Source organism: Amblyomma maculatum, chromosome 1 (assembly GCF_055883805.1).
Source record: "Amblyomma maculatum isolate TAMU_Amacu chromosome 1, ASM5588380v1, whole genome shotgun sequence".
Lineage (NCBI taxonomy): Eukaryota > Metazoa > Arthropoda > Arachnida > Ixodida > Ixodidae > Amblyomma > Amblyomma maculatum.
In genome coordinates this window covers 71,086,145-71,110,535 of record NC_139344.1, presented here as the reverse complement: position 1 = coordinate 71,110,535, position 24,391 = coordinate 71,086,145, and the positions used below count along the sequence as shown (strand labels likewise).

The window sequence follows — 24,391 nt, the reverse complement described above, 5'->3', positions numbered from 1 at the left end:
TTCTTGTGTTAGCTATATATTGAAAAGCGCCTACACAAGGCAATTGTCATATATTACAAAATCCGACTCTGTGCGACATTACTCACAGATGGCGGAGTCCTTTCGACGCTTTGCTCTCTCTCCATAGAGGGCCCTCCTCGCCTTCAATACTTTTCGCTACCGCCACGCGCCCTTTTGCGGCCCTTTACGAGTTGTGTGAAACAAAGGCACATAAAATGGAAACTTCAAAGCCCTTTTGCGCTGGCTAGCTGCTACGTGACCGGAGGCGCAAGTGCGCGCGGATCGATCGAGGCGGCCAGGCGTCGAGCTTGCGGCCCAACGTGGTCGGCTCCCATTTCTCTCTCTCCGGCCACCTCGTCCTTATCGTGGTCCTCAGCTGGGCTCGCCGCTTGCCTTCCTCATCGGAGTACGCGCGTGTCTCTTCCGCTTCCCCGACTTCCTCGCGACTCGGCGATATCGCTGCGCTTGCTCGTTACGGCCCTGACCTAGGTACGGCAAGGTCGGTGTAGTGCTCGCATCTGTCTCGGTGGCCGATGTGGCCCCACACGCCTCCCTCTGTCGTGCTCTTCCCGTTGTTACTGCGCGCGTATTTCCGGAGCCGCGGTGGTGTCTCTGCAACCTCTTTGTTACAGATTAGTCTCGCTGTCGTTTTAAGGGTGCGGTCATTTCGCTTCAGCTTCATTTATGAAATACCGTTCTTGGTTTCGCCGTAGCGACGTTGGCGGGCCGATTGCGTTCCCATGGGTGCGGGGCGCACTCAAGACCATTCCCCAATCTGAACAATGTTACACGCTTGGGCTGTAGACGTAGTTACTCTCATGTGGACGCATCAGAAACCGCATTTCCGTCGCTAAATGCGGTCAGATGCTTATGCCCGATACGTTATGCTTTGTGTTAATCGCTTCTACCGACACTGCTTTGCGGGAGCCAGGTCCCTGCGGTGAACATAATTGGATGGTGCACGTATAAATTCCTTGCTTGCAGTTAGCCTGTCCCGCCGTTTAGCCGTTGGGCGAGTTTGCCAGCTTGCGAAGAAGCCTTCTCCCTTCGCACGGCGACACCCCCCTCCCCCACACACATCTTTAGACTCAGCCTTTGTTTTATTGCGAAAGCAATACTACTCTAGGTTTCGACCCTTCAACGTACGTCTTACCCACGTGACGCTGTGACGTCCCACCCCACGTGACACTAGGGTGTGGGCTGCCAACTTGGGTCTCTCGTTTCAAATGGGACGGTTATGTCAGAATCAGCCTGCCAGGACCCTGGCATTCACGTTACTCCTAGAGCCCAATAAGGCACGTTTCATACGGCTTGGTTAAAAAGCGGGGATTTGTATGTGGGCTGAGGAAGAAGAAAAAGAAGAACGCTCGGTCACCTGCAGCTAATGCTTTCTCTACGTATTCGGTTCAACAGCGGTGAACCCTTGTAATTTTTTACAGATGGTCGCTTACGTCCTTTCTTTTTTTTTTTTTTTTCTTTTTTAAATGCGGAAGCATTACTAGGCTATGTCGGCAAGGTTGTGTCCGCTAAACGTGTCCGCAGCCGTTGTGTCGTTTCCAGAAACGAATGGTTGTGACTGATAAGAGGATGATGTGAGTATGCTGCAGAAAACAATGTTAGTAGGATGACTACTTAATTTGCGCCCCCAGAAATGTAGAAGTAAAATCAAACATACCTCGACATTAACCGTACGACTATTTTCGACGATGTGACGACACGCCAACCGAAAGTGGATTTGTGTCTTGCTTAATGACCCAGATAAATGCGTGGTAGTGGTCAGATATGTGTAACGAGTATCAGTTAATAATAAAAAAAAGTGAGAGCACACCAGAATCTGCACTGGAGAAATGCTTGAGTGTTGCTGTGTTTTCCGCGAGACCGCTGCCAGCTAAATTCCGCGAGTGACAGATATAACGCTCCTTTCCTTTCCTGTAAACCAATTATAGAACGCCGATGAAATTTGAAGCGTTCATCGGACCGCTGGTTGTGTTCCACAAGGGACGCGCAATATACCGTGTGCAGCAGCAACGCTCAGGCTTTCGCATTTCTCCACTGCAGATTCTGCAATGCTCTTGGATTTTTTTTTTTTTTTCGTGCCTACCTTCAGAGCAGTCCACCCCAGTCGACGGCTGCATTCTCTTCGGCCCTAGAATTTCGATCGATACGGCGTGGCAGCTTACCTCCCCACAAAGATTGCTTTTCAGTGTGGCAGTAATTGTAGTCGGTTCGTTGCGAAACTCGGATGTGTTCGTGCTTCAGAACGAGAATCATTCGCTTTTAGGTACGGGTCCACTGTCCTGAGAGTGAGGCTGAAATGCGGTTGGTTCTCGTCTATGTACTAACGTCGGCGTTTTACCCCCCTCCCCTCCCCCCCTCCCCTAGTCATTAATGGCAGCGGGTACTGAAGGCTTTCTCTCTTCTCTATTGTTTTCGTCGCTTGGCTTTTTTCTGGTGGCCATAGTGCATGCCGAAACTATTCGAATGGTTGTTCGAGCTTATCGATTCTCCACAGTTGCATATTCTTTCTTCAGCGCGCAGCAATGCTACGCCGAGCCGTTCAGTGCCTTAATTTTGGGTATGGGAATGTCCGTCCGTACCCGCCATGAGTTGCCCAGAAATATGCCCCCGGTTTTGTGGCTAAAGTGTTTGCCTTTCTCTTGGTGAAATCACTGTGTGCGTAATCTGCGCCCAGCGATGTCGTGTCACTGAGTGGTGCGGCGAGCCGCACTGTGGCGCCCCCACTGCCCTGGCTTGCAGTGGGTGCCCCTAGCGCCAACGTATCGTGAGCGGAGGCCGGAAATCCGGCTTATGTCTCGATTCCGTCGACCGTTTTCACTGCTTATCGAGCGCCGCTTTCTTTCCGAGGGTGGTCGCTCTCGCCTGTTCCGCATTTGCAAGTCTCCCGAGTGGGTACCTGGCAGACGCGCCCTAATCGCAAATTGGCCGTGCTTTTCTTCGGACTTATGTTATGCGGCGAGGCGCGTAAATTTATAACTCCAGCGCATGCTTTCGAAACTGTTCCATTACGTCTGCGCTAACATATCCGCGCTTGCACCCCCCCCCCCCCCCCTTTAATTTTTTTTCCTTTATTTGCGCATACATGAATGCAAAAGCGCTCATGGGTGCCGCGGTACTACGAGCGCTGTCATGCACTGTCCGTGAAGACGTGTCGATATGGACGAAGCAAGCGCCTAATCGAACAATTTCATTTTGCTGAGCTGGATCTTGGTTTGGTTCGGTTTATACGATTCATTATCCCAAAGTGACTCAGACTATGAGAGACGCCGTAATAGAGGGCGCCTGAAATTTCGACCAGCTGGTGTTCATTAACGTATACTGACATCGCACAGTTCACGACCGCCTTGCTTTTCGCCTCCATCGAAAAGCGGCCGCCGCGGCCGGAATCCGATCCCGCATCCTTGGGATCAGCAGTCGAGCGCCCTAACCACCGCCGCGGGGCTAAGCTGGATCTACCCTAAAAACCTAGGACGCAGCGGCACGTGCCCTTAAGAGGAGGCCGTCCTGCCAGTACCACTAACCGGTTGACGTGATGGTTAATCACTTTGCTGCTGCCTACCACCTGCGATGTCGTGTTAGCAAGTGCAAAGGGAACAGCCGGGGAGCAATGCAAAGCGTTCGGCGCCATTGCATTGGAGGGCCTCCTTGGAAGGGCTGCCGCAGTTTTGAGTTGTGTCCAGTTCTGAGCTGGTTTTCGGAAACTGTTGGTTGGACGGCTTGACTGTTTGACATCAGTCATGCGCTGCAAGTCGGCCATTACATCCCCAGCTCCTTCCAACCCACCCGCATGGGCACCTATTTAACACAGGCTGTGGATATCAGTGGAGAGATTACATCCCTGGCTGACATATGTCAACGGTATTTTATCGCTTCTCCAGCGAGCAGTATGGTCACTTTGCTTTCTATACGGTCGCTTTACTTTCTAGAGCCTTTGCATATCCCTCTTGGTTGCGCAGTGCCTGGATGATGATTCGGCTAAATAAGAAGTTTTCTCGAAATCCATAGCGGCTATTTTGGGCATTTCTCTTTAACCTCACCGATGATGAGAATATAGGGTACGCCATCGATCAGTCATTGCATTGCACCACATGTTGGTAGTAGCAGTGCACAGCTTACATTCTGTAAGACATTCGCCCGCAAATATCTCCAGGGGTTTCGAAGGCTTCGTAAGTGAATGTTCCATGCTGCTATCGGCTCTGCGACAAGTTAGGCACCCTTTTCTGTCTCCAGGCTTCGTTTTCTTTTCTGTTGCTTTCGATTTAACCCGTTTTCTCGCTTATCGCCGCGTTGCCTTATTCGTTCGGTTCTCAACTTGAGGTAATGCTCGATAAGTACAGTGTTTGTCGAAAGTAACCAGGCTGCAGGGCCTGCTTCTCGGCAATATGGTACTAAATTCATACCGCATCTAACTTTTTCGATCCCTGCAAATTAAAGACGAGCACCTCTCCTTACTCCTTAATCAGTTGGTATCCTCTGGTAATTCTTATTGGCTTTATAATACCAATGAGAAGCAAATTATGCAGCCTGGTTATTGTTGGCAAAGGCGTACTGCGTAAAATCCGCCGAGCCGAAAAGCGCCAGCACTCGGGAACCAAGTTGTTTTGACGCCAAACGCTGTCGGGCGAGCCTGTCAGAGCGATACAATGCAAAAACCGCAAATCGTGCTGAACTTAGCGGCGGCTCAGGCTTGTGGTGTGCTGTGGCTGCGCTTTTCGCCGCACGCGAGAGACCCGCTTCGCGGACGAGCCGTATGATGATCCGCCGGTGCCTGCGCGGAACGCACACGCGCGGCCGGTGTGACTGGCTGATCGTTTAGCGCGGCGGCGAAGCACGGTTTCCCTTTGTTCGCTGGCTTGTTTCGCGCGGGTGCAGCCGAGCGGGGCTGAAAATGCGCGGCACGCAGCAGCACCACGCACCGCTGCGCTGGGACAGCTTGACACCTTTCGACGCTCGCTTCCCTCTTGCGCCGGCAGAGGCTGGAAGGGACGGGGGACGCTCTGCACTGCTGTCCGTGGCTGTCGTTATCGACCGCGTTTCTTTTCGTCCTGCTTTTCTGGCGGGTGTTCTGTCGAAACGACGCAGTAAATTGCAACGCAGTGTCTTCTCGTACGCCGCGGACACTTGAGTGGAGTGCGCGTTTGGTCCTCGCCTGGGAGTAAAGTTCGTTGTTTTCAACCCCCCCCCCCCCCCTTCTTCCTTATAATGCTCTGCCACACGTGCGTGAATGTGCGTGAAGCGAAGCCCCACGTACTATAGCACTCAATTATGACTTGCAACTAGCGAGCGTGTGGCCAGTTTTCCAGAAGCACGTGGTCGACAAGCGGCGGCGCCTGAAAACTAAATGGAAGGGTTGTGATGTTCCAGAAACAAAGTGCATCACCTTCGCCGTCTGCTCAACGAAATCTGAGCTTGTTATTTGTCACAGGAGCGTTTATGCAGAGGCGGTGCTTTATGCCGACGGTTCTATCGGGGAAATGAGGTGCTAACAAAATGGCAAAATGAAGTGCGACCCTGCATTTGGCACTCAAGCGCCGGCGATGCGATACCGCTGTCACTGCCAAGAACTGAGGGCACAGGGGAGAGAGAGCTGAGTGCTGGAACAGCAAAATGCTTTCCAGCAAACCATGCTTCCGGGAAGCGCTTACGTGGAGTTGCAAGTCATGCTGAGCGCGATAGTACCTTTCTAAAGCAAAGCGAAAGAAGTTCTGTACGCGTAAGCAAGTTTTCAGTTTTAAAAGGGGCTTGCTTGTTGCTGCCAGGGTTGCCAGATTTGGCTACTTTACGCCAAATTGGCTACTTTCTGAGCCGCCTGGCGACAAAAATTTTAGGTTGGCTACTTGGCTACTTTCTGGCTACTTTGAAAAATTTTCGCCTATTCCAACGAGCCCGTTTGCGCGCTGTTCAGGATGCTCGTTTTTATAGATACAATACAACTTACTCTGCATGGTAACGACTGTCCCCACTGTGTTTCAAAGGGGACGCTCTTAACATCCATCCGCTAAAACCCCTTGATAATTTGAAAGTAGCGACACTCTCCTCCGCGCCGCGCTTTCCTCTTCAATTCTCCTCGCGCGGCTAAGGGGCGCGGCGGCTACGAGCTCTGCGCACGACACGCTTTTTCTCCCTGGCGCCCGCCGTCCGGCCGCAGCAGTCAGTGAAGCGCGCGTTTTTAGTCCAGGTCTGCGCTCCAGGGTCTAGTACTGCCTCTGTCTGGCTGTGTTTGGGTTTTTTATCTTTTTTTTTTTTTTGAGCGTGAACTCCGTCACCGCGGTAAAACTTCGCAAAACGAGAAAACGACCCAGGCTGGTGCTTTGAACTTTAAGATCAGAGAAAGTCAAAGCGGCCGCCCAGTCTACTTCGCTACTTTCAAGAAATCTTGGCTAAGCATAGTATATGTCACGTGATAAACCTTGAGTTTGGATCATTGGTTAATTATACACTTATTTTGACCAACTACGGACGAAATTAAATGATATTTAGTAAATCGCACTTGAAACCCAAATTTGCGCTGCAGCATCGAGTCATATACCGCTGGAAAGCTTAGGCCAAGTGTAATGGCACTGTGCTAGTGATCCTCATTAATCTGCGTTAATTATTTATTTTGTATAAAACCAAACTTTGAGCTAGACGATCAAGTCATATACCGTTGAAAAGCTTAGGATGTCTCCAAATGCTCTGAATTAGTTAGCAATCCATATTAGTTAGCGTTAGTGAGCTATATGCATCGTCATATACCTTTCGAAAGCTTAGGTTGAGTTCAAATGAGTTGTGGTAGTTATCGAACCAAATTAATTAGTGCTAATTATTTAACTGCACTTAAAGCCAAACTTTGCATTATAGATGGCAAACTAAGGGCAAATGTAAAAGCTTTATGCTAGCTAGCCAAACTTAGATAAAAATCACAACAGAGCTAACACACTAACTAGGCTTTCCACGAACTGCTTCGAAATGTTTTTCTTTGCCCGTGCATATTTGCTTGCAGTACGTCTTATTTAGCGTGCACCCGCTGACAATAAATTAGTCATGAGTGCATCTTCCGTTCATAGGTTTGTCTCATCAGTGTGAAAGTGGCTTTTGCACTTATACTTTGTTCACTGAATAAAACAGTTGCGCACTTTCAATGCGATCAAGGAGCGCGGACAACCATTCATCGACCGCAATTCGTCGAACATTATTAGGCACTGGTGAAGGAACTTACGAATATACTCGGTATACCTATGAAAGAATGATTTCTATATCTCTAGGCAAGGTAAATGCCTCTCGATAATGTAATATTATACTTGAGAAACCGAAGGTTCCCGTCCAACGCCTAGTAGTCATGATCAAAAAGAAGTGTGTGTGATCGTGTGAATACCCCCTGCACATTGGCCATATCCTTGATAAACCCAAACGATGATTGAGAAGGTCAACTCAACTATTTACGGCAGGCCTGAACCTCGCACCTGAGTGGTTGCAGTTTCCTTTCGTCTTGTTCTCCTTTTGTAGCCATTGTTTGAGACATCCAACTCTACTAACATTTTATACTTACATTTTCGTGGACATAATTTTATGCATTTTATATTGTTTCTAATCATCACAGAGAAGTTTCTGATAACATGTGTGTTTATCTGGTCAGTTTAGTTTTATGTCTGTTTATATAATATCGCAGTCTTACGCAGCCATTTTTTTTTTCAGAAATCTTTTCTACGTGATTTAGTTTCTATAAGACGCAAGTGGCATTTGTTTCTTCACGAGCGTTGGAATAAAATGACTATTAAACCAATGTTTTTGGTTGTCTTTTTGCAGTGAGCGCTCTATTTACTGCCCCATGCATGGCCTCATGGCTCCTTTTTGGCTACTTTTTATTGCTCTTCCTCTGGCTGGCTACTTTCTGGCTACTTTTCCCATTTTTGTGGCGACTTTTCGTTTTTTGGACCTGGCAACCCTGGTTGCTGCCATTTTGTTCAGAGGCCCGTCGTGTGCACTGGGGAAGCTGCAGCGGAACCGGTTTCCGACAGCTGAGGGAGGAGGAATTTCTACACCTTCGTATGAATGCAAGACTGGATATCTGAGATAGCGACTTGCACATAGACAGCCGCTTGGCCGATCGAGTGTGTGCTTCATTGTCGTTAGCACTGAGCAAACCTGCATACCTCCTGAGTGCCAACTTCTTATTTTCTATTGCAGTTCCTCTGCCTGAAGAACATCAGAACATTTCTGCAGACCTGCAAGAATGTCTTCAACCTCAACAACAGCGACCTTTTCGAGCCAAACATGCTCTTTGAGTATGGGGATTTCAGAAAGGTGGGTGAAGTGTTTGTCATTCCTTTTGTTGTGTGAGGGTTGGGGAAGGCGGAGGGCGTGTGCATGGTTGTCTTGTGTAAGCTTCTTTGTTTGCCTGTCCATTTCTTGTTTTGCTTTTGCGCTTCACATGATGACAGCTTTCTCAGGCACATTACTTTTGCAGCTTTTTTGCAGTATTTTATTCATTCCTCATTGCGCAGATGCAGTGTGTGTGTGTGTGTGTGTGTGTGTGTGTGTGTGTGCGTGTGCGTGTGCGTGTGCGTGTGCGTGTGCGTGTGTCTGTGTGTGTGTGTGTTTGTGTGTGTGTGTGTGTTGGCCGCTAATCTTTCTAATCTACCCTCTAATTTGATCTTCTAAAGTCTAATCAAAGTTCTCATGGTTGAATGGTTACTTTGGTTCTTATTACAAGTATTGGTCAAGGGAAATTACCCATGAAGTGTTAAAAGGGATGAAAAATTGTTGTTTTTATGCGCCTTAGATATGGACGCGTTGGGAGTTCAGACAGAGGAGTCATCCACTAGAAGCAGTGCTTTTGTTCTTAATATAAAAAAGCATTGTTAATGAAAGCAAGGGAAAAAAAAAATGTTTACTTCTATGCAGTTAAAATTTTTCTTCAGCCCTCTGAAATCTGTGTGGGTTGTTTGGGATTGAACTTTCAATAAATGCAGCTTACCTATAGTTATTCTGACAAGTTAAAACTTGCTGCAAGTTGGCTCCTGTAAATTCAGAGCTAGTTTCAAGCTATTCATGCTGGCTAAAATAAATGATGCGCATCTTTGGAGTGCTTGAACATATCATAAGCTTTCAATTTTTGAAATTCTTACAAATATCAGAAATGAAGACTTCCCTCCGAAGGTAAAAGTATATGTATTTTGTATTTTAGAAAATTCATAGTGAGTAAAAAGAATAGCTGTTTAGCATTTTCCCCATCCTTGGAGCCATTCTAGGCATGCAGTTTCAAGTTCAAATAATGTTTTTCTCTTGGGACGCACCAGATGCTGGTGAATTGCTTATTGATTGCATAAATGAGTCAAAAGGAACAGCTCAGGAGCTTCGGGGCAAAGAAGCAATGCATTTGTTGTTTAGGGTCCTCCTGCAAACCACTTATTGCGACATTGTCATTGCTTTTGCATAAATGGTATGACTAATCATTTTTGGCTCTGGGCACAGGTACTGCACACGTTGGCGGTGCTGTCGAGATCTCCAAAGGCCGAGGAATCTGGTGTCAGGTGAGTCTTCACTATGGGAGAACCTATTTCTCATCTGGTGGCAGCACCAAATGTTTATCAGGATTCAAATAAAGTAGCAACATAGATGCAAGCCTAACTGAATGGACGTGCATTGCTCAATTGCTGGACAACAGCGTATGTTTAAAATGCAATGGCGCAGCTGAAAATGCTATAGCCCTTAAAGTAAAAACATATTGAGGCAAAAATAGAATTCATGATGAAACTTGGCTTCAGAAAGAAAGCGAGTTATGCTTTCTGGCTATTCAACACGACCTCAAAATTGCCGACTCCACTGTAACAATGCCTTGGGCAATCTGCTGTTGATACAGTGTAGCTATGAAACCACAGTTTAGTTGTCAGATGTTACACGCGTCTTTGTTATGCAGAATGTGCTTGAAAAACAATGAGATCGCGTGTGTTTTAGCGTGATTAATATTTCATCACTGACTAATACTGGTTTTATGCAAGCACTCTCGAAATTTGTTGTCTTTTATCATTATGACCCCGCTGAAGTCAACTTGAGTAGGATTATGGCATTTTTGTTGATACCTCCTGCTTGAAAGGCTCCTGGGCATAAAACAAAGGTGGCTAGGAAAAGGTCTACTCGGCAGGTAGCCAAAGCTATCATGAAAGTTATTTAGGGTACATACACATGAGGACAACAATGTTCTAAGCCTGACATTGTGAAAGCTGGGGGCTATATTTAGTGCCCAGGTTTCACTTCAAGGAAAGTGGTCTGGTGTTCGAAAATGAATAATGCAATTATAGCTTGATCGCTTTGCTGTGCTAGTTCATTGTACTCTACTCCGCTAAATGAGTTTTAATTTCGTCTTGTCTGCTGGTCATCACGGGGTGCTCGCTACTCGGGCACTGATTTGCTCTAGGTAGCATTTACTCTGGAATGTGCTTCACACAGAAATAAGGCTCCTGCACTGGCGGAACTGCTGCTCCAACTGGCAAATCGTGCTGCATGCTCCTACCAAATCGAGTTCTCGCACACTTTTGCGCCTCAGCTACGCCAAAATGACACTAAAAAGCTTTGGCGTGGGAGAAACCTGAACTGAAGCCGATGTTTTTCGATGTTTGCTGCGCGCTCCCTCCGCGGCATTGTCACGGAAAGCGTGGGTATGAAATAATCGGAATTTTGAATATTTTTTTAAACGTAATTTGGGGGGGGGGGGGGGGGGACTTTTCGATTTTAGTCTTACCACGCGCTTCAGTTCGAATTGTGCCGAAAGTATATCTGAAAATCGCGCATGCTTTCGCTTTAGAACTCGCGGTCCAAAACTGGGGCACTTTTGAACAGCACTCGATCACTAGATTGACGTGTATGATCTCACGCTTGTCGCACAAATTGAACCCGCGCTTTCCTTGTGTGGCCGATCGCCCGCACGCAGCGAAAGCGCACTCGCGAGAGTGGTGGGCCCTGCATTGAAACACATTCGCTGGCGGTCATTTCGAGCACTGCCGCGCTCTTGGGCCGGAAAACGGGAGCGCAGCTCCGCGCGTCATTGCACCGTGCCATGACGCTGACGACCGTTGGGCGTGAACGCAGCGAACTTGCTAGCGAAGAATCTGAACGATCGCCGGAGCTCCTGCCCTGCTCAGCCAAAGGCTGTCAGCCCCCATCGTGTGCGGCTTGCGCGGGAACGGCTGAGCGGGCGTAGTTGAGGCGCACCAGCGCTGCAGCGACGTATTCGCGGCCACCGCTTTCACTTTGTTCAGTTCTCGTCTATTAGAACGCAGCTTTAGTCCGTACAGATAAAAAATAAAAAAGCGGAAATCGAAACAAAGACCTCGGAGCCAGATCGCTCAGCTGTATTCCGTAGACACAACCCGCTCTCTCTTTCTCTCTCTCGCTGTTCAGCGCGCGCGCATGGTTTAGTTTCGTTTTTGTTCGTTCCTTTGTTTGCTAGCGTCACTGCAGCGATGGGACTATAGATCAGCATCTGGCAACAACACTGACGCCTCGCGTAAGCACGCTGATCATGATTTTAGAGATTTCCTAAAGGTTTCCGGAAACGGCACCTGGCGGCAGCGTTCTTGCGAAAGTACTCGACACACCTTTGGACACGGCCGTCACTCTTGTGAATGATTTAAAGCACCACGAAACTTTTAACGGGGAACGAAATACTAAAGCCAAGTCGGTCCAGTAAAGCGTCGCTGATGCATGCTGAGAAAAAAGCACCCAGAAATGTGGCTCAACAAACACAAACACAAGCGAAGAGACACAACACACGCTTGTGTTTGTGTTTGTTGCGCCACATTTCTGGGTATTATGCAGCACAACTAGCCCCTCAAGCATTATTTTGAGAAGAAAAGTATTGCTGCCGATATAACTGTGCCCTTATCGTGCACATGCGGCAGCATTTACACAAGTCCATCGCAGGGAGGAGTAGAGAGGAACCAATACCGTCAATATCAGTTCAGTCGTTCAGTCGTGTCCGGCTCTTCGTGACCCTATGGACCATGTCACGCCACGCTTTCCGGTCTCTATCTTCCTAACATCACATAACTTCATCTGCAGTGCCTCGAGGATGCCATCTAACCATCGCGTTCGCTGCCTACCCCTTCTCCGGCGACCCTCAACCTTTCCCAACATCAAATCTTTCTCCAGCGACTCCTCTCTTCTCATCAGATGACCGAAGTAGCTGAGCTTTAACTTTAGAATTTGACCCTCCAATGATCAGTCAGGGTTTATGGTCGACAATATCGACTGATTTAATCTTCTGGCAGTCCAAGGAACTCTCAAGAGTCTTCGCCAGCACCACAATTCAAACGCGTCAATTCTTCGGCGGTCAGCCTTTTTCACAGTCCAACTCTCGCATCCATACATCACAACTGGAAAGACCATAGCACGAGTTATACGCATCTTGGTTGGCAGACTAATGTCTCTGCTCTTTACTAGGCGGTCAAGGCTAACCATTGCTCTCTTTCCCAGAAGCAGGCGTCTCCTAATTTCATGGCTGCAGTCTCCTTCCGAGGTAATCTTGGAGCCCAAGAAGAGAAAATCTGTCACAGCTTCCACTTCTTGCCCCTTGATGCTCCAGGACTTGATAGGGCAAGACGCCATGATCTTTGTCTTTTTCATGTTCAGTTTAAGCCCAAACTTCTCACTCTCTTCTTGTACGCGCATCAGAAGTCTCTTGAGTTCCACTTCACTTTCTGCCACTAAAGTGGTGTCATCCGCATATCTAAGGTTGTTGATACGTTTTCCAGCAATCTTCACTCCAACTGAAGACTCGTCCAGATCGGCCTTCCTCATGATGCACTCTGCATATAGGTTAAATAGGCAGGGCGACAGTATGCAGCCTTGCCTCACTCCTTTCTCAATCGGAAACCAATCAGTAAGACCATGCCTAGTTCTGACTACGGCCTCTTGTCCGTCATACAGGTTCCTGAGGAGACAGATGAGGTGAATTGGAACTCCCATCTCTTGGAGAGCTTGCCACAATCTGCTGTGATCTACGCAGTCAAACGCTTTCGCATAATCAATAAAGCAGAAGTAGATGGGTTTCTGGAACTCTCTTGATTTTTCCGTGATCCAGCGAAGGTTGGCAATGTGGTCTCTAGTTCCTCTGCCCTTGCGAAACCCAGCTTGCACGTCCGGAAGCTCCCGATCCACATACTGCTGCAGCCTACCTTGGAGGATTTTCAACATCACCTTGCTAGCATGCGAAATAAGCACGATCGTGCGGTAGTTGGAACAATCTTTGGCACTGCCTTTCTTCGGAATGGGGATGTAAATTGACCTCCTCCAATCCTGTGGCCACTGCAGGGTTGTCCAAATCTTCTGACATAATGTATGCAGAATGTTAACAGCGTCATGGTTGAGGTTTTGAAGCAACTCAGCTGGAATGCCATCAATTCCGCTAGCTTTGTTCTAGCAAGGCTGGCTAAGGCCCATTCAACTTCACTCTTCAGGATGCCCGGCTCGACATCAGTAATCACAACCGTCTTATGTAGGGTTTGCACATTCAGGTCCTTCTTGTACAGTTCTTCTGTGTATTCCTGCCACCTCTTCTTTATCTCTGAGGCTTCAGTGAGGTCCTTGCCTCGTTTGTCCTTTATCACGCCCAGTTTAGCACAGAAGCTTCCTTTGATATCTTTGTCTTATACAGAGCTCTTGTGTTCCTTAATTGGCTGTTGTCCTCAACTGCTTGGCACTGTATGTTCAGGAAGGCATTCTTATCTCTCCTTGCTATTTTCTGAAAATCCGCATTGAGAACCTTGTATCTTTCTCTTTCCCCCATAACTTTTGCCATCCTCCTTTCCTCAGCTGTTTGCAAAGCCTCTTCAGATAACCAGTTTGCTTTCTTGCATTTCTTTTGCTTTGAACTGGCTTAGTAGCAACTTCTTGTATTATATCACGAACATCAGTCCACATCTCCTCTGGCTCTCTGTCTTCTAGATTTAATTCTTGAAATCGATTCCTTACTTCCATAGCATATTCTAATGGAATTTGATCCAGATCATACCTGAAAGGCCTTCTAGTTTTCTGCGTTTTCCTCAATCGAAGCTTAATTTTGGCAGCAAGAAGCTGATGATCGGGGCCACAATCGGCCCCAGGCCTTGTTTTTACTGCTTGTATAGCGCTTCTCCATCTCTGCCGACAAATAATATAATCGATCTGATTCCTGTACAGACCGTCCGGTGAAGTCCATGTGTACAGGCGCCTCTTGTGCTGTTGAAAATGAGTATTCGCTATGGTCAGGTTGTTTTCTTGACAAAACTCTACTAGCCTCTGCCCAGCTTCATTTGACTCGCCAAGACCGCACTTGCCTATAATTCCGGATATTTCTTCACTCCCGACCTTAGCATTCCAGTCACCTATGAGAAAAACGACTTCTGATGATGGGGTGCGGTCTAAAAGGCATTGTAGGTCCGCATAAAATCTCTCAACTTCAGCTTCTTCAGCAGTAGTGGTCGGTGCATAGACTTGGATAACTGTTATGTTGAAAGGGTGACCTTGGATCCGAGGTGAAATCATTCGGTCGTTTCTGGGGTTGTACCCTAGCACTGCTTTGCCCATTCTTCTGTTTACTATGAGAGCGACCCCATTCCTTCTCTTGGATTCGTGCCCACAATAAAAGACATAATGGTCGCCGGAGTTAAATTCTCCCATTCCGGTCCACTTGAGCTCGCTGATACCCAAGATATCGATGTTCAATCTGTCCATTTCTCGCTTGACGACATCCAGTTTACCTTGCGTCATAGATCTTACATTCCATGTTGCTATGTGATATATCTCCTTGCAACATCGGACTTTCCGGTTACTTCCCTAACACATCCACAACTGAGCGTCCTTTTGGCTTTAGCCCAGCCGCTTCATTCGTCCTGGAGCTACTAGGAATCGCCCTTTGTTCATCCCCAGTATCATGTGGGACGCCTTCCAACCTGGGGGGCTCATCTTCCGGCGCCATATCATTAATGGTATGGTTTTCTTGGCAGGAAATACTGGAGTGGGTTGCCATTACCTTCTCCAGTGAATAACATTTTGTCAGAACTTTCTGCCGTGACCTGTCTATCTTGGGTGGCCCTACACAGCAGAGCTCACGACTTCATCGAGTTTCGCAAGCCCCTCCGCCACGACAAGGCAGTGATCCATGAAGGGGTCAATATGCGAGCGCTTAAAAAGCGCCACGTCTCACCGAGAATGCTGCATTTGGGCGGAATTCCTCCGCCAGCGTTGCTCTGCAAGCGTAAATCGCAAGGATCGACGCTGCCGCTCGCTCTGTAGCTCGAGGTGCTGCTCCTCCTTGTTCGTTTTGAAAGTTGTCTCGTTGCGTTTCGCCTGCGACGCACCGCGTTATGCCCCTTCAGAATCTCCAAAGAAAGGCACGAAATACTACCCATGGGTTCAAGTTTCAGGGATGTTATACTTTCATTTTTCGGAGATTTATTTTAATACAGTGTCTAGTTGTTGTTTTCTCTCTCCGCTAATAAAAGTAACATGTACTGCTCAGCAAATTTTTTTTCTATGTTTGTTATTGGTTTTGTTCAAAAGCGCCATAACGATAAAATTTGGGTACAAGGTTTAGGGTTTGTTTTGACAGGATCAGCGAAAATCTGTACTTGCTGCTTCCGAAAGCAGGAATTTTGGCACAGCCCCCATTTCTTATGTTCAGCAAGAGGGAACAGCAGAACAGCATTTTTGCTGAATCGGAAATTTCTGCCGCGAATGTGGTACGTTGCTGCAAGAATGCTCCTTGTCGATTTCGAAAATCAGCTCACCTGGAGCAGCGTCATTTTTTTTTTTTTTTTTTTTTTTTTTTTTTGTCTTGATATGCGCTGCAAATTGGTTACTGGTGAAAAACTGGGCTCTGGGGACTACGTTTATGGGAAATTTTTGACAGGTGTGTTTATACGTAGTGGGCATAAAGTGTAGGGAACCATTGTTGATATTTAAAGGGGCTGGTGGTCTTTGGAAGTGATATCAGGTGTCCTCAGCCTGAATATTTACTGTGTACTGCACCAGGTGGGGTGCCTGTGTTTTGTTTAGGGTGCATGATGTGAATTTTGTTGTCGATGTTGAGGCGGAGGAGGGATTGGAGGGGGGGGGGGGTCATTTTCGCATATTTGTTAGTTATCAAGGGACACGGCGGAATTGGCTTTAATGAGATGGAAGATTACTTGTGATTCCCAGACTTACCGGGAGTAGGGAGCCAGTTTTCAGTGCGCAAAGCTCTCCCTATTTACGAAAGGAGCATTGTGTGTGAAATGAGCGGACATGGTTTGCAAGAGTGTTTTTGAGATGAGGGAGATTTCATTTTGTGCAGACATATATGTGGGAGCGGCGTGTGGAGGAAGTCCAGCTTATGTTACTTTAAAAGCTTTCAACTACGCTTCGCACTTTTTTTTTTAATTAACTATGTGGATATATAGTCTGACATGCGTCTGTAACGAGCAGTGCGGCGTGGTGTAATATGTGTATTGCATAGAAGTGCCGCAGATACACCTTCGGGCGCCTCTGACTTTTGATGTGATATAAACACAGCCGGAGGAGCTTAGAAGACATGGGGAGGTTACGTCGAAAAACTTTTTTACGCTCACGTGACCGTATTGCACTGCGCCGCCGTCACCATCCGTGTGTCGTCGAGAGCGCTCGAAAACCAGCCTATTTCCGAATGGTACACGCGGCGGTAACATTGCGGAAGTACTCGTGGTTGGGTTGGCTGCTATCTCCTCGGTATTAGTTAAAGTGCCGCTAATGAATGCTTTAGGAGCGCGCCCGTGCCGTGCGATGAATACTCGTCTTGGTGGGAAAAAAACCTTGACCTGTGTTTCTTCAGGCGTGCGTTTTGTACGATATGCTCCATCGGTGCGGCATGTCGCTAATGAGGCAGCCAAATTTTTCTCCGCTTTTACTTGCAATGACTTTGTGATGGTAAGGCGCGGCGTTTTGGTTGGAAGTTTTTCTTGCTTTTTTTTTTTCCACAGAGGTGCGCATGCCGGGTGTTTATTTTTCTAATTAACTAGATGCGTAAGCTTTCTATTCTAAGCCTTTGTTTCTGGTGGACGTTGTCCAAATAATATAGTTCGAGAACAAAATTGAACGAAATAATCTGTAACGTGCGTCACGAGACGCACAAATGATAGGCGGCCTCGCAGGGAAGCACCGAGACAGCGACCCCATCTTAGACCGCTCCGTCCTCCGCTTTGTCAAAGTGCTGGCCTCACTGGAAGTCCAAAGGGGCGCGCGGCGGTGCCGCCAGTTTAGAGTACTAAACAGTAACCAGAAATGGCACTCTCATAAGGCCCCAGCGGCCAACTTTTGCTATCAGCGTAGCTATGGGCGACTAGGCCCGCCAAATCTCGGATGGCAGTCAGCAGCCGATGGCGGATGCCGCGCCATCTGGCGGAGGCGTAAAACTCTGCCATGAAATGATCTGAATGTCCAATCTTAATATTTATGTGAATCTATGGTTTCGCTTCGCCCGCGGGCCCGCGGGGTGCTCCTGCTCCCTAGTGTGGTTGTAGGGGATTTGATGTCTTGGAAGTTAATTTTTTATTTATTTATTTATTTATAGGTACTGCAATCTGGTACAGATCATAGCAGGGTGGGAAAAACAAAAAGAAATACAAGCATATGAACGCACTCAAATTCATAAAATTTGCAGACACTTTTCAAACATTAGTAAAGAACTTTGAGTTACAGTCTCACTATTAAGTTTGTTCCATTCCGTAATTGTCCTCGGAAAGAAAGAATATTTAAAACAGTTATTTCGCGCGTTCACAGGGGTTATTGTTAGTGCATGCCTTTGTCTCGTATTATAACCTGAAGAGTAAGTAATATAATTGGAAGTGTTAATATTATAATGACCTTTTACGAGCTGGAAAAGAAACTTTAATCGGCAGATACGATAGCGCTCAGTCACAGAAGGTAATCCACTACGCTTCACAAGCTCGCTGACAGACGCACGGCCATATGAGTTAAATACAAACCTAACGACCTTATGCTGTATGCGCTCAAGTTTATGAATGTTAGTTAAGGTGAAAGGGTCCCATATAATTACGGCATATTCTAACAGTGGACGGATGAGGGAGTTGTAAGCTAATAGGCGGACACTGGGCGGAGATGACTTCAGAGAGCGCCTCAAGAAAAAAAGTTTGCGCAGTGAATTAGCTACAACCGCATCTATATGTTTTGTCCATGAAAGGTTGTTAGTAATCCACAAGCCCAAATATTTATATTCTGTTACCTCCAATAATGATGTGTTGTTAGTACCGTACACAAAATGAAGAGGACTTTTCTTGTGTGTAATTCTCATGAAAACAGTTTTCTCACAATTAATACACATCTGCCAATCGTTGCACCACGCAATCACCTTTTCTAGATCATTATTCAAACACACCTGGTCATCAACTGAAGAAACCTCATTGTACAATATACAATCATCTGCGTAAAGCTTCACGCGGACAGAAAGGCCAGACGCAATATCATTAATAAATAGCAAAAATAAAAGTGGTCCCAAAACGGATCCCTGGGGGACGCCGGACACAACCTGGGCACTGTTGGAAGAAATATGGTTTAGGGTGACAAATTGACATCTGTTTGAAAGGTAGGCTGTGATCCATGTAAGTATCTGGTCGTTTTTTTATATAATAGCTTAGTTTATGAATTAGTTTGTTATGCGACACCTTGTCAAATGCTTTGCGAAAATCCATGAATATGGCATCGGTTTGTTTTCCCTGATTAATCGATTGAGCGAAATCGTGTACTGTCTCAACTATTTGTGTAATTGTTTCTTTCTACAATCTTTCTGAAAGTTTCTGATGTAGTTGTATGCTTTCTCGCCAAGCTCAAGTTTCTTGGGAGTCCAGAGTTTTGCCTTGTGCATGACATTGGCATTGTCAAAGGCTTTGGTTAGATCCAGGCCGCGGATAGCATTTGTTTTGTTGGTTTAGATCTCTTTAGGACGTCTTAGCATGACGTCCTGTGTACTGAAGCCCGAAGGCCACCATCTCATGCGGCTAAAGGTTTTCCTGTTCCACGTATTTTGTGAGTGTGTAGCTGAGACAAGCGTCAGCCTGTGACGTCAGTGGGGGTGGCGCAGGCGACAGCAGTGACTTTCGTGGTGTAAGCAAATGCCCGGGCCGTCTGCATTTGATGTGCGGCGCTTGCTGTGTTTTCGAGATTAATTCCCAATATTCCGGTAAGCTGCGGTGTGGTTGGCAGCGCTGCGATGCAGAAGCACGTGTTTCAAGAAGTTCCTTGCATTGAGATAGAGGTGAAAGTGAATGGTAGCTGCATGGAGCGCGACAAGTAGACCCTAGCTTCAACGACGGATCGCTCTCTCGGTTAACGTGTGTTGTACTTCTGCACTGTACTTCACTGAAACTTCATCAGCTCGTTTGTGGCTCTTCATCCTCGTGATTGCTCTTCGGTCGGGCGACGAATAGCGCAAGTGCAGTCGCTTGCAGCCCGTGTATGTTTTGTTGTAAACGTATAAACCTAGACGCGATATTCTGTCAAATACAGGGAAGACGCACTGTCAGGTTCCATTTACCTGCACTACTGCCCGAGCATCTGTTCGTACAGTTGAATAGGTGAATATGAGAAGCACCGGCTTAGTGTGACGAAATGTGGCACTGCAATAAGTGATGCGCAAGTTTAGCAATGTAGTTATCGCGGCAGCCCATAAAGGGACTATGAAATGCCTGAAATGATGCAAAGAAAAGCGGTCAAGAGATAGGCACTCCTTCACTAGTCACTTCATTGCAAGATGTTTTGAGCTAGCTTCATTAACACCGGAGATATCGGCGATTAAAAATGACGCACCTCATTTCCGCCCTCAATTCACACTCTAAGACACCAGAAAAAAAAAAAAAAAAAAAATCAGCTCGGCGGCTCCGCTGTCCATTAAAACATCATCGGGATGTTCGCTTGGCACTTACGGTTATCGCGGCCGTTTTCCCAAGCGTGGAATTTCTCCTTCCCACACTAGCCACACATTCATCGGTCTCTGCCTTCTCGTCTGCGCTTGCAATGCTTTCAACCTTGTCCCGTGTCTTTCTCGGCCGTCGGCTTCTGCAGTTTTTTGACCTCTCGAAAATGTGCGACAGCAGCCCGAACGATACGGGTCGTTCACGAGAGCAAGCATGCAGGTGGGTAGGCTGCTGTCTACAGTGGCGGCCGCCGTGGAGAAGCCTTCATATCCCTGCCCCATTTTGCACAAATAACGTGCAGTCGTGGCGAGCACGGCTTTCCAAAAGACCCTTTTCTCCTGTCCCATTTCCTCTCGGTCTCCCATGACTTTGGTACCTGTCTTCTGTGGTTTGACGAACGGCGGCTGGTCTCCTCGCAGAGTTTGCGCTTTAGCCAGCAACGACTCTGCATGGATGCGGGCAGACGAGCGTGCGAGTTGCACGCGTGCAAGCATGGCGTCGTCGTTTTAGCCAGAACGAACGCTTTCAGGATGGTCGGCGAGATTCAACTCTTGCGTTGCATAACGAATGGAGTGTACATATCATCGGCGTGAGCACGGATTGATCATTTCAAGAGATCACTACAAAGTATTTGTATATCGGAATACAGGTGAGCACAACTTACTCGTCCGCGAGTTTTAAGAATTGAGATTAACAAAAGGGTAGTGTTGCGTGTTTTTTTTTTAATTGCTTTCGTATGCTGCATGCATTGTTTAGGAAGTTCCAAGCCGTAACGTACGCGCACGCGTGTTTTATCTCATATGTATGCATCGTCCTAGCCAGAATCGACGGCGCAAAACATCAGCTGCAAAGCGGCTCGATCGGCACATGCATGTGGTTCGGCAGCGTCGGGTGTCGCCGCTCATTTCCGCGGCTACTTGCAAGGATCGCGCACAGAAGAGAGCACGCGAGCGCCTCTATAGATATAGGCAGTGGAGGAGCTTTCCTTGAATTGTTATCTTTTATATTCAGCTACTATTCAGGTGATATTCAGCTGCACACCATATCTAAAGCAAATCTGCGTGATTTTTTTTTGTTAACCGGAGTCTTAACTCTTTTATCCTCCTGAGTTGTACCGCATCATTGCACCTTTGTCGTTTCATTGTCGATATTCCCACCATATTTATGCAAACTGCTGCACCGCTCCGTTTATTCTTTTTTATCGAACATCTTATGATGCCTGTATTTTATGAGCTCATCACCTTTTTTTGTAGTTTAGTGCATATTGGCGTGCACACTGGGCTGCATTGCGAGCCTTCAATAAATCTTGTTTTTTGTAAGGGGAGGCTGGAGCTAGTCAAGCTGGCCTTCCAGTTTTTTCTCCCAACCTTCCCTCATCAGTTTGAATGAAAAATAAAGGCATTGCTATTATCTTGGGTCAACTTTTGCAGAATAGAATGGGGATGTGTACATTAAAAAAGACGGGGCATGTATAGGGAAGTTTCACATGACGCCATCCGCAAGGGGCGCTGGCGGCTACTGGGTAGGTAAACACAGAAGGTAAAAATTGGATAAATTCGATGGAAAAGAACAGTGTGGAATTACACCGAAAGTGGAAAATGCACATCAGGAAGGAAGATTTCTTTGATAACTCAAGAGGCAGTGCCCTACTTTTTGAAGCTAGGTCAGGGTGCCTTAGAACACGCAGCTACAAAAAGAAATTCAACAATGGAGATGACGCATGTGCTGTATGTGGAAGCTCCAGTGAAACAATTGACCATATTATACTCGAATGTAATGGTATCCATCCGGAAGTTGGTGCAGGCGCAATCACTGTTCCTGAAGCTCTGGAGTTTAGAGAACAGTGGCCGGGTGAATAAACCGCCGGTGGAAACTAGCAAAAAACGACTGGAAGATTGGTGGCTTAAAAGCAGAGAAGTGACATAATGTTAGTAATGTAGGAACAAAATTTAATAAATAGAATGATGGTTTAGTTAACCATTCTAAATCAATAATTAAGATATAGGGAGAAAAATGAGCATGATAGCTACTGCTACCTCTGTCCGTCCGTCCGTCCGTCCATCCGTCCGTCCGTCCAGGCCGCCATTGCCTGCTAGAATTCTAGCTCACTTTACCTTGGTCGTCGTAGCAGACGCCACAGTTGCCGCGTGGTAGCACGACCGTGATACGCGGTGCGATTGCTTTGCACGTGGCGTGGTAGTGCGACTGGGACACGCGGTGCGATTGCTTTGCACGTGGCGTGGTAGTGCGACTGGGACACGCGGTGCGATTGCTTTGCACGTGGTGGCGTAAATATGGGCTCAGTGCATACGCGCGTGATCTACATGTAGGCAGAGAAGCACCGTTATTTTGAAAAGATTCGACTGTGCGGCGAAATCGACTCTTACGACTACGATGATTCCGACGTGGTGCTGGATGTGGGACTGCTATCGCGAGTTGAATTCACCGACATAAAACACTATGTTGTGCACCTAAGTTTTGTGACGCGATACCAGTTTGAAGCTCATAAATCTTTGGAAGCACACAATTTTCTGACGAGCAGGTAGGTGCGAGCACCATGCGTCAGGGTGCTTGCCGACGGATGACACGTCGTACAGCATCGTTCTCTGAAAGGTCGGGGATTTGAGGCGTGGCTGTTCATGTAACTAACCTATAAATATTACTACTTTGATTTAATTTTAAGAAGCTACAGATGATCTCTTTCTCGTCGCGTTCATTTGTAGCATAGTGCACGCAGAACGGAAAAGCGTTTTCGCTGTGCCATTCGTGCTGTGAGCGCGGAAAGTTTTTTATGGACAGTTTTACTGCTCAAATATTGCAGCGAAAGGGCTTTATTTGTTGGTTCTCTGGGGTTTAACGTCCCAAAGCGACTCAGGCTATGAGAGACGCCGTAGTGGAGGACTCCGGAAATTTCGACCACCTGGGGCTCTTTAACGGGCACTGACATTGCACAGCACACTGGCGCCTTGCTTTTCGCCTCCACCGAAAAGCGGCCGCCGAGGCCGGGATTCAATCCCGCATCCTCGGGAACAGCTAGTTGAGCGCCGTAACCAATGCGCCACCAAGGCGGTGCGAAAGGGCTTTATTAATGTGCAGGACCAGTGTCGGTAAAGCTTGTGCAGTTAGTCCACTACAGGTACCAAAAATATGTTGCCGCAAATGGGCGCTTTATATATATATATATATATATATATATATATATATATATATATATATATATATATATATAGCTGGGTTGTCCAATCCTTTGCGATTGATACGCCCAAACCATTCCGCTCTGTCTTGTTTTGACCTCTTCAGTTTTCTTACACTGATTGGTAGCAACTTTGGGAATTAATAAAAAAGCCGAGATGGGCAGCGTTCTTGTCCCCGGGCCTTTTTTTTTTTTTTTTTTTTTGAGTGATTACTACACTTAACCACAACACAGTTCACCACTGCTGGCACTCGGCAGCCGCGATCAGCACAGACAGATCCACGTACGGAGGGCGTCGCGGGCACAATTAACATCGTGAATTTATCTTGCGTATGGTGTCTGTAAACCATGGCGAACTTGAGACTGCGAGCAGGAGCTTCGGCCGTGCGAATAACGACCGTGAAAATGGCGTTCTAGACCGCGCGACGCAAGCGCCGCCTGGAAGCACGGAGCCCCGGTCCTCAGCGCTATGTTCTTGCAAGACTATGTTCTTGCAAAAGACTGCAGGATCGTCAAGAATAATCTGATGTGTGCCGCATTTTTAGATTTGTTGATCATTATTTTCTATATTTAGAGCGACGACAATCTTGTTTTTGAGCAGCAGGCTTTAATTGTTCTTTCATCATTCTCGGAGTGCGTTGAGTCCTCAATTATTGACTCCATTAGGTTCTTAGATCTGTCACTGCACTTCATTCCATCCCATGTGTGTTGGTCGTACGAGCCCAGGGCTCATAAACCCATCCTGCCTTATCCATCAGCTCATTCAAAACTTATCAAGAGCCATCGTTCATTCTGTTTTTAATATTGTCTTGAAGTGTTCTGAGCATGGCATGGGACGAAGCTTTGTAAAGCAATTCGATCGCCTTAGTAAAGCTGGTTACACATCTGAAGTTCTTAGTGGCTATAAAACAGAAAAACTAAACAGAAATAACTCAAGTTACTGACATTCTAATGGAAATCGAGAAGAAATGGACATGGGCAGGACATGCAGTGCGTAGAGAGGATAACCGATGGTCGCTTAGGGTAACAAACTGGATTCCAAGGGAAGGAAAGCGTAGCAAGGGGCGGCAGAAAGTTAGGTGGGCGGATGAGGTTAAGAAGTTCGCTGGGGTCAAGTGGGGTGCAGCTAGCACAGGACCGGGTTAATTGGAGGAATATGGGAGAGGCCTTCGCCCTGCAGTGGGTATAGTCAGGCTGATGATGATGATTAATCTAGGAACACTAGCAATTTCGATAGGCGAGCAGTAAAAAGGAAGATTGTTGTCATGCCATGCCTTCA

General features: G+C 47.0%; 1 protein-coding gene across 3 annotated transcripts in view; it reads left to right on the top strand.

Moving 5' to 3' along the window:
• LOC146202771 (proto-oncogene vav-like) overlaps positions 1-24,391 on the top strand; it is a 287,899-nt gene that overhangs the window by 77,446 nt on the left and 186,062 nt on the right. For all 3 annotated transcript variants that reach the window (XM_084588327.1, XM_084588326.1, XM_084588325.1), the window contains exons 2-3: positions 8,185-8,301; positions 9,472-9,530. In XM_084588327.1, the coding sequence (XP_084444453.1) occupies positions 8,185-8,301; positions 9,472-9,530 (176 nt within the window). The remainder of the gene's footprint in view (positions 1-8,184; positions 8,302-9,471; positions 9,531-24,391) is intronic.